Raw genomic sequence first — 10,081 nt, forward strand, 5'->3', positions numbered from 1 at the left:
ACTTATTTGTTTTCTTTTGAGTTATATTTTTTTATTCTTTTTATTTGAATCATATTACCAATCAAACCACTTTTGAAAATCACAATAGTTTTATGATTAAATTGAGTTTGATTTAGTCTCTAAGGAACGAACCGATCTTACCGAGAAATTACAACTTGACACCCGTGCACTTGCGGGTGTAGACCTGTCTAGGGTAACCTTTTAGGCCCATCAGTAAGAATATTTGAATGGGATAGAGAGAGATACTTATGGGTGGGGGAGAGATTTATGGGTGAAAAGATATAGTTTTGAGTGTGGGTAGTTAAAATCGAATTGGAAGAGAGGTTTTAGGGAGATGAAGATGTGGGCAGTTTTCTTGTTATAATTTAAGACATAAACAACCTTTGATATTATATCTAATTACAAAATTTGTTATGATAATTAGACGGACGTGAATATCTCATACATAAATCTACGGCCCACCTAGAAAAACACCATTTTGCTATATATTATATATATAAATAAAATTTAAAATGCTTATGGAATCGAACTCCTGACCTTACCTTCGCGATGAAACATAACCCATGTCCTAACCACTATGCCAAAGCCTCGTTCATGTCATCTTTGTACATCATTAGATATATATCACTATATATACCCACAGATAAAAAAAATTACTGCTATTATATTTTTTTTGGGAGGATCGAGGGGGTGCGGCCGCACCCCCTCGCACCCCCACAGACCCGCCCCTGCCTCCTATCATGGGTCTTTCGTGTTCAAAACTCAAATTTCAACTCCCGTGTATTGTTCTCAAATTGTAAATTTCAAAACGAGAAGAATTTATGGTGTACATAGAGAAACATATAAGACACTCAGTCAAGTATCTATCTAAATACTGATATAACTCATAATATAATGATTTTTTTTTTGTTATTTGAGGGTAGGAATGTAAGACCCACATTAGTTGTAAGAGGGAAAACCTCATCTCTCGAGCCATCATTTTCTAGAGTGAATTTTGATTAATCGAAAAGAAGAATCTACTGCTATGCCCTTAAACACAATCATACATAACATAGAAATCACAATTGGAAATAGTAGACAACTAGCTAGAAAAGCAAGTTCTATAGTGAATTGATAGTAAAAGAGAGTAAATCGGCCGCACTAAAATTACCATATTGGGGTCTGTGTCAAATTGAAAATCCTCCCATCCCATGTCTTTCTTGGTTGGACCAAGGCAACTCGCTATTTCCAAAAAGTCTTTTCTTTCTACTAGAGAAATAAGCAAAACGAAACTAGATAACAAACAAAAGACTACTTAGAGAGAGGTGAGACCCATATATTACACATATCAATGGTATCGACCCTCAAATTTATAGGAGTCTTTCTGGTCAATTGTTGAGGGGAAGGTAGTCAAGTCCAATGTAAGAAGTGGTGTCACTTTATAAGTGTGAGCCAAAAGCCTCACCTCTTGACATCGGCCCAAGACCAACTTGAAGACAAGTAAGGCTCATGGGCCGCACCCATAAAAAGAAGTGTAATGGGTCATCAAGATATGGATCTTGGGTATCAATAAAGTAGTTTCTGTACGCTTTAGACCATTTAATTTCGTTGCGCTTTGCGCCAGTAGTATTTCGGCAGTTATCGTGTATCAATCTATCAATGCCTTTGTATATTGGCGTATCAATGTATCAATGCCTTTGTAATGATCGCCAATATTCAAAATAAAATTTATTGATACAACAAAATTTTAAGAAATTTCTATTTTTGCAGATATAGTTTTTCCTGAGGATTCATAAATTTGTCAATCAAATACTCTAACCCAGTACAAAATCTTCCTCAGAGAAAAAACTGCCTGTCATTGTATCTAGATTCAATGTGTATTATTGAAATATCAAACTAAAATATTTCTGATTTTCTTGGTAGTTTTTAAAAATCTGTGTTCATAATTCAAAGATCAAGAAGCATGGGATAATAGAAGTGGGCAAAAGATCATTCTGCAGAATCCTCTCTACCTACCACTGGAAGAAATTTGGTTTTATTCAAAAAGGAGAAGAATAACTTCTATTTTAGTCCCTCTATTTTCATGAAATTTTTGACTTTTCGTCAAATTTATCAATTATATATAGGAAAGTTACATTCAGAACAAAAATATCACTGATGATTTGAAACTGATCACTTTAGATGAGAGATGAATGTCTAATAGTCATCAATCTCTCTTCTTACAAAACAATCATATCTATGACTTAGTACGAGATTGCACAAAACTTGAAGTGAAAAACATAAAAGACAAACACACGTTAAATGGATCGATCACATCTTAGTGTTGTTGTTGTTGTTATCATTGTTCATGCCCAGAGTGTTCTTCACTGCATCTGCAGCTCCTTGTGCCATGTTCATCACTTGCTCCCCAGTCTACAAATCATTAGTTAGATTATCATTTGATTGCTAATTGTTTTTAGGGGGTTGCTTCTTTTATATATTTTATGTCATACGTCGTTTGACATGTATAGTATTCTTTACATCAAATATGTCTGAAAATTAGAAATATGAAATAAAATATCTGCCACTATCTCGACTGAATCCCCTCGGGGATATGTGGATTTATCATCTCTCCTTACATTTTGTCTGCCCATATACTCCCGCCAAATTCAGCAAGGATAGTGGACGTGCAGAGTTCGTAGTTGAATTCAATGAAATGCAATATTACCTGTTGAAGGAAACCTGAAGCTTGATCTTTGGCCTCTTGGGAGGATTCTTTAGCAGATTGGGCAGTTTGAGATGCTTTATCTTTAGTTGTCTGAGCAGCATGAGAGGCTTGGTTGACCAACTCATTTTTCTTCGTCTATATATATAGCGAACCCAACACAAAATCATTTAACACATTAATATATGTTAAATAAATAAAATAAAAAGTTTCATTTCTTGCATAAGTAATGAATAATATTTAGTAAAATCTCTCACCTTAGCTTGACCAACAGCTTCCCCAGCCTTGTGTCTCATTTGCTGACCATGACCACCTTCCATTTCTTTTTTTCTTCTTTCTCTCTCTCTCTTTAAGATCACAAAAGTTACACCACAGGAGACTTGAACAATTTGATTTTCTTTTAGGTTTGATGATCCTAACTGGTCATACTGGAAGGGTATTTATAGTTCATATATATTCCTTCTTTTATTGACAATTGGCATGTCAAATTAGGTTGGAGATCAAAGGAAAATTCCTTTTGAACAGGAGTATTGTTTCTTTAGTTTGAATCAATATGGTGATCTCTCATTGACTATTTCTACCACACTTGCTCCTTAATTTAAGTAGACACTCCATTCTGACACAGTATTCTCTTTCTCATGCCCGCCTTCACTTTTGACATTACTGGTGTGTCTCGTAATATTCCGAGCCCATGTTGTTCAAAGGTAACATAGATTAGGCTCACTCTGAGACCCTCAATCATGCCTTGCTCGTAAAAGCACCAGGAGTGAAGGTGTGTGTGGCTCAATAAAAGGCGAGGTGCGTATAAACCCTTTCTTTTTTTTTTTTTTTTTTTTTTTTTTCCTTTTTTCAATTACCCACTCTTCTAATAAATGGGTAAAATTTGGAAATTTTGGTCAAAAGACATTCTCCCCCTTTTTTTTTTGTTCTTTTTTCAATTACCCACTCTTCTAAGAGCACCTGGAGGGTATAGGGTTTTACTCTTACAGTAACGAATTCTCCCCCTTCCAGCCAACGCCTCTCTTCTCCACAGCCGAATAATCTGGTAATCTCTTCTTGCTCTCTTCTCTTTCTCTTTCTCTCTCTGTCGAATACCGACTTCAAAGTTGAAAGATTTTTTATCTCTCTCTCTCTCCCTACTCAGCTGGTTCGAACCGAACCTGATATATCAAAAACCTATCTCATTTTGTTTTGGTAATTCTCTTGAAATGAAAACCCCAATAATCATTTTGATTTAGATACGTCAAATTTTATGTTCATTCTTGATGTGTTTTGTGGTACTTTGACTTAGTTTTAGGGTTTTGTGTTATGGATTGTAGAGGAATTACTTAAATTGAGGTAATTAGGGGTAGGTTGTTTTTTCTTCTTCAAAAATTAAGATGTTAACTTAATTTTAATGAGTTTCATGGGGCAAGTCTTGTTGAATTTATTCCTTAAGGTTTTAAATTATGTTACAGTTCAGTCTATATTCCAAATGAATCTCCTTTTTTTTCCTGTTTAATTTAGCTTACTTCTAGAGTTGGAGACCACATGAAGAATGAAATTCTTAATTATTTTTTTTAAGTTCTTGGACATGGGTTGTCTAAACCTTAGAAATTTTAGTGATTTCAAATGGGTATTTCCTTAGTTGGTTATTTCGATTTGATTCCAAAACGTGCAGTTTCTTTGTTTTGTTGAACTACAATCATTCACTTTTCCTTCACAATAAAGACTTCAGTATGAATTCATCAGTAATGTTCATCTTAATATTCATTGAGATTCGGCAAATTTAGTATTAATAATTTAATTTACTTGCTCTATTTAGAGCCATCCCTCGTGTTAAACTATATTAAACAAAGATTGAGTTATCGTTAAATGCATGAAGTTTTTTCATCTAGAGTCTACTCCAGAGACTACCTGTAAAATCCTTCTCCCATTGATTGTGTGTAACTAAATACAGTATAATTGGAAAAATTGTCTAAAACATAGTCCAACTTGTTAGGAAATTGATATACCTTCTTTCACTGATGTCATTAATAGATTGAAGATTCTCATCTTGACTGGATAGAAATCTCTTTTACTCGTCCTAATGTATATAATTATACAATGCAGATAGTAAATTACTACATAATTTTGAATGACGTAATTGGCTCCTTCCTTCCCGCCCTAAAACATCACAGAAATGGGGGAAGGTTTGAGGAAAGGCGAAAACAAGCCATGGAGAGTACTAGAATTCTACAGTGGCATTGGGGGCATGGTAAGACATCCTTATGGAAACCCTAATCTTTTGATACTCTATTTACTCTCTCTCTCGCTCTCTTATGGTTGGTTTTGGTTATCTCATACAGAGATATTCAATGACGGAAGCTGGAATTGAAGCAGAAATGGTAGAAGCATTCGATATCAATGACAAAGCAAATGATGTTTATCAACATAATTTTGGTCATCGACCCTATCAGGTTTCCTCTTCCCCCTCCCTTGATTTTTACTCTATGTTGATTGACACTCAAAAGAATAACCTTTTTTTTAGGAATAGACTCAAAACCTTTCACTGTGATTTCTACTGAAATTCTTATCATTTTTATTAACATTCAAACAATGGGTTCGTCCAAATTTACTTAATATTCAACTGGTTTATTGTAGTTGATGGGACTTAGAAAATTTTCCATGTCTGGGTGGTAAGTCTGTTTTTGAAGCCAACTACTGCTTGGCCTTTACTCCAAAAACCCGGAGTTCTCACGTTATATTCACGGTAGAGGTGGACTTTTGAGTTGAATGACCACGAACGTAACATCGTATAAGAGCTAGGACCACACGTGATAAGTTTAAAAGCTACACGTGCTTCACGTCACCTGAAAAGAAAAAAAAAGACATACATGTTCGACTCAAAGAACGCCACACGTGAGGGGTGCGTGAGAATAGTCCCACATAGGAGAAAGGGGATCTAGCAACCAAGAATAAAATGTGTAGGCCCTCTCCACTAATTGTCAATTGGTTTTGAGTTGGGTGACCACAAAGGCACAAACTTAATGTCTTTGATGATGGTAGTTATCGGGCTTATTCATGATGTATCCGTACCATATTGAATGTAATGACTCTTGGAGTCCATGAAAAAACAAGTCTGTTTTTTAATACTTTGTTTGGCCGAGGAGGTGAGGTACCTGAGTTCGAGGAGCGGCAGAGGCTGCAACGGAGGGGCGGACCAGAGGGGGAGCCAACATTTGAGGCCAAAGAGAGCAACATCGAGCATGGATGAATGGTAGAGTAGACCATTATCCTAACGCATCAGAGGATGCAAAGCAGAAGACTAAAGTAATCCTGCGGGATGCCTACACAATGAGACTGTGTAATTTGCACGGAAGTGCGGTATGCCGAAGACATGAAGGTGCAGTAGTAGCATCGGAGTTGAGGCAGAAGATTGAAGTACTCCAAACTTAGTCGACGAGGACGTCGACATTACAAGTGGAGGAGTATGTTACGTCCATATTCTTGAGCATGTTGTATGGCGTGACGAGTGCTAGGATGGCACGCACGAGCGTATAGGCCGTAGGGCCGAAGACGAGGTCGAAGAAGGGCAAGAGTGCCAGCAAGCTTCCTTAGGCCATGCACGGGGATATCCGTGGCATTCAAGACTTTGGCAAGGGTATAAAGGGTCATTTGGACGAGAGTATGCCTGGTTAAAAGGATTAAACAACTAGTTATAACGACCCCTGTTACTGTTTCGAGAAATTTCATCTTAATGATTTGTAAGATTTTTTGCTACTTTCATAAACAAAGTGTCTATTTTCTCTGAGTTGAAGTTTATTGAGATACCATCAATCCTGCAACTTTAGATAACTTGAAAAATTGCTGGCAGAAGTTTGACATGATCATATTTTCTGCACCTAAGATAACAAATAGCTTACTCTTTCTTGAGTAAGAGGTTTCCATTGGGTGTTTATTGATTCTCATTCTTAACATATAAAATCGATGATATTGGTTTACTTATTAAAATGTTTTTTGGCCAGTTATTCATGTCTTCATCCCCAGTTACTATATTTTCTAATTTTTGGATTTGACTGTCAAATGATTAATGCCGTCACAGGGCAATATTCAATGTTTAACTGCTGCTGTACTGGATGACTACCGGGCACATGCATGGCTTCTCTCTCCTCCATGTCAACCCTATACACGGCAAGGTTCACATTTTGACCATATATATTTTTCTGTGGAATGTCAATGATATATCCCATCTTTGTAATTTGCTTTCTTTCTTACTGCGATGTATCTTGGGGCTATAATGTGTATATTATCTGTTCCCAGGTCTACAAAAAGATTCTGGTGATGCTCGGGCTACGTCTTTTCTTAATATTCTTGAACTCATTCCACAACTATCAAACCCTCCACTCATGCTTTTCGTTGAAAATGTTGTCGGGTTTGAGGTGCAGAAATTTACATCTTTAGATTCTCTCACTCCTAATTCTTCTAGATAAGTTAGTGTACTTAGATGAGAACTTCTTGTGAAGAGTAATCCAATATATATCTTCTTTTGTCCTTTTCCAGACATCAGATACACATAAGCAAATGATCGAGATTTTTGAGAAAACCTCTTTTACGACACAGGAATATATTTTGAGTCCATTACAGTTTGGTGTGCCATATTCTCGACCTCGGTACTTTTGCTTGGTAACCCTTTAATCTGTTTCTCTTTCTTATGTCAGTTATTGTAACTACCTTCCTTTTCATTTAGTAAGAGTAGATGTTCTGGAAAAGGTTATATATCATATATGTATACTTTTCATTTAACAGTGAAAAGAGAATACGAGGAAAATTCGAACATGTTGTTTTTTATTTCTAAAAGTAATACTGCAAAGGCATTTCTTTCCTGTACTTGGTATTTCCAGTAAGACGGATAGATACTTCTGAACTTTTTGATTGATTCATTTACTCATTCATATTCCCAGGCAAAAAGAAGACCTTTATCTTTTCTAAAGCCAGAGCTCAACAACCAGTTGCTTTGGTCTCCTAGCCCCTTGTTGGAACAAAATGGCACCACATGGTTGGATGAACATGACCAATCACACGAAGGATGGGAAAAATGGCTTCATTTATGCAGACCAATTGAGAATTTTCTTGAATTTAATACTCCTATCAATCAGACAGAGACTGTAGAACCACAACTGTTTGACGAATCCAGTACATCTCCAGAGGTTTGTGATTCTGGCAATAATTTTACTAGCCAATATGTTGTTCCATTGAGCTTGATCGAGAAATTGGGAAGTGCCATGGGTATCCTTTTAATTTAAGGTCATTCTGAGTTAGATACAATATATTTGCATTCTTTAATTCACACCAAGAAGAATTCTTTAACTTACATAGATATTGTGTATCCCGATTCAAAGCGTTGTTGTTGTTTTACGAAAAGCTATTATCGATACGTGAAGGGTACAGGATCCCTCTTGGCAACTGTACAAGTAGGATTCTTATTCTTAACTCCAGTTTCTTCATTTCTGAGCAAGTAGCTGAAGGATCTTTTTTCTTTTATCTGCAATGTCCATAAAAAGACTCTGATCATTCAGCTTTTTTCGTGTTACTTGCTCTTGAATCATTGATTAACAGCCAGAAACAAAAGGCAAAGAGTTCCCATTGAAAGAGCAGGGGCTGAGGTATTTCACACCTAGGGAGGTAAAATACACTTATCTATCTCTGACTTCAATCGTCATGCTATTGTCAAATCCACTGATATATTTTTAACGTGGTATTTGTAATACAACCTTTAGGTTGCCAATATGCATTCTTTCCCAGAGGATTTTCATTTTCCGCAGCATATAAGCCTTAAACAAAGGTACGCCATATATACGCGACTGTTAAGTAGTGCTGAGATAGAAATTAAAACACTCAATTTGATATTTCTTTTTCTAACTAGTTGTCAATCATAAATGACTTGGTTGTATTATGCTATATATAACGCCATTTTTACTTCTCAAGATATTGAGCACTGGTTATATAATATAATGACTTGGTTGTATCTTGCAAATGACGATCAAGTGACTTCCCTTGTTGTATAGTGGTCGAGAAAATAAGCATTGGTTCTATCAGAAATGACTAGGTTGTATTTTGTAAGTGCTGCATTAAGTGGCCTCCTCATAAAAATCTGTACTCGTTCAAGTAGCTCGCCTTTAATTATTCGTGTTTGCATCAATCTTTCTTCTTAAACTAACTTTATGTTGCTTCTCCATGTAGGTATGCTTTATTGGGTAACAGCCTAAGCATAGCAGTGGTCGGTCCCTTACTCCGTTATCTATTCGGTGCGCCTGAACCATCATGATTACTTAAATCCACAATAAATGGAGTTTCGAAAACCTATTTCTTCCAAGTTTCTTACCTTCCGTTTGGGACCAAAGATCACACCTCTAAACCCAGTGTCACTAAACTTCGTCATGAAACCGACTCCTGTTCCATGTTATCTTTTTTTTTTTCTTTAATATCAGTTTTATTTTTATTGTAATATGAATATGAATTAGATTCTTGTAGGTTATTCTTCTAATGTATATTTGGGCCCTTTTGTTATTGTTGGTTCTTTAACCACCCACACCCTGGCCTTGACCATTGATTGAAGCAAATAAAGCCCCTCATGACTTAGCAGCAGCGGCTTTTGCCCCTCCTAGTTAGAGATAACTTAGTTTAGTTCTGGTTCATTTCATTTCAATCCCTCCTTTTAGCGGAGTTTGGATTTTCTGTCGGTATTTCACTTCGGTCCTTGTAGCTCTGGTTGTATTGGACTCAGTGTCGGATTAATGGAATCACTCGTTCAAAAAAAAAAAAAATCTTGAAATTATGAGTTTGAATTTATTATTATTTTTAGTTCTTATGATACATTCTTATTTACTACCTCGACGATTTATTTATTTTTCCCGGTCTACGCAAATGAACACTTCCTTCAATGCGTTCACTTCCATTATCAAAGACAACTTAGAACATGTAATGAGTGTAAACGGAGTGTAACAACGCGAAGAACGATACTTTTCTCTAGTTCAGTACTATAAATTAACTAACAAACTAAGATACAAAAATAGATAGTTTCAGCTCCTCATCAAGAGCTTCTTATAGTCTCTCTCTCTCTCTCTCTCTCTCTCTCTCCTCTTTTTAGTGATATTTTGTTTCTTCTTCTTCTTGAAGATGCATAGATCATCAAGTACATCTAGATTTTCAGAGGAGTTCTTCATAAACTTATCCCCAGCCGGAAAAGGCTCTCCGTTAGTAAAAGCTTCTGATATCGATAAGATTCAGACATATCATGATCTTACAAAGAAGGGTAAATCTTCTCCAGGAGGAGGGGGAAGAGAAGAAAATGTAGTTCACATTATACCCATTGTTCTCATCCTCTGTGCTTTCCTTCTTTGGGTCTTCTCCCATCCAGGTACAAGTATATTCCATTTT

The 10,081-nt window shown here is 36.1% G+C and overlaps 2 protein-coding genes across 3 annotated transcripts; one reads left to right on the top strand and one right to left on the bottom strand.

The window, feature by feature from the left end:
* Positions 1–2,057: 2,057 nt before the first annotated feature.
* LOC147550585 (uncharacterized) lies at positions 2,058–3,093 on the bottom strand. Its single transcript, XM_086671050.1, has 3 exons — positions 2,941–3,093; positions 2,687–2,821; positions 2,058–2,391 (listed from the first exon to the last, which is right to left on the bottom strand). The coding sequence occupies exons 1-3, from the start codon at positions 3,001–3,003 to the stop codon at positions 2,290–2,292; spliced, it is 300 nt and encodes a 99-aa protein (XP_086527176.1). The 5' UTR covers positions 3,004–3,093; the 3' UTR covers positions 2,058–2,289.
* Positions 3,094–3,598: 505 nt separating this feature from the next.
* DNMT2 (DNA methyltransferase-2) lies at positions 3,599–9,211 on the top strand. Of its 2 annotated transcripts, none has more exons than XR_015239001.1 (11): positions 3,599–3,728; positions 4,775–4,919; positions 5,011–5,121; positions 6,747–6,840; positions 6,965–7,083; positions 7,205–7,327; positions 7,606–7,930; positions 8,044–8,115; positions 8,261–8,326; positions 8,422–8,486; positions 8,885–9,211. XR_015239001.1 is itself a non-coding variant. In XM_086672697.1 (11 exons), the coding sequence occupies exons 2-11, from the start codon at positions 4,845–4,847 to the stop codon at positions 8,967–8,969; spliced, it is 1,158 nt and encodes a 385-aa protein (XP_086528823.1). In that variant the 5' UTR covers positions 3,599–3,728; positions 4,775–4,844; the 3' UTR covers positions 8,970–9,211. The 2 variants fall into 2 exon arrangements, 1 of the variants encoding a protein (XP_086528823.1); XM_086672697.1 differs by having other exon boundaries at positions 8,021–8,115.
* The last annotated feature ends 870 nt before the right edge of the window (positions 9,212–10,081 follow it).

This window comes from Eschscholzia californica, unplaced genomic scaffold, assembly GCF_041429995.1.
Source record: "Eschscholzia californica isolate CP2 unplaced genomic scaffold, dmEscCali1.0.p SCAF_3, whole genome shotgun sequence".
NCBI classification, from domain to species: Eukaryota; Viridiplantae; Streptophyta; class Magnoliopsida; order Ranunculales; family Papaveraceae; genus Eschscholzia; species Eschscholzia californica.

Excerpts from the sequence above, each read along its gene's own strand:
- LOC147550585 (XM_086671050.1), bottom strand. The coding sequence starts at position 3,003 with ATGGAAGGTGGTCATGGTCAGCAAATGAGACACAAGGCTGGGGAAGCT. Across the intron at positions 2,822-2,940 it reads AAGCTGTTGGTCAAGCTAAG|ACGAAGAAAAATGAGTTGGT; the intron begins GTGAGAGATTTT and ends CTATATATATAG. Across the intron at positions 2,392-2,686 it reads CTTCAGGTTTCCTTCAACAG|ACTGGGGAGCAAGTGATGAA; the intron begins GTAATATTGCAT and ends AATGATTTGTAG.
- DNMT2 (XM_086672697.1), top strand. The coding sequence starts at position 4,845 with ATGGGGGAAGGTTTGAGGAAAGGCGAAAACAAGCCATGGAGAGTACTA. Across the intron at positions 7,084-7,204 it reads AAAATGTTGTCGGGTTTGAG|ACATCAGATACACATAAGCA; the intron begins GTGCAGAAATTT and ends GTCCTTTTCCAG. Across the intron at positions 7,328-7,605 it reads GACCTCGGTACTTTTGCTTG|GCAAAAAGAAGACCTTTATC; the intron begins GTAACCCTTTAA and ends TCATATTCCCAG.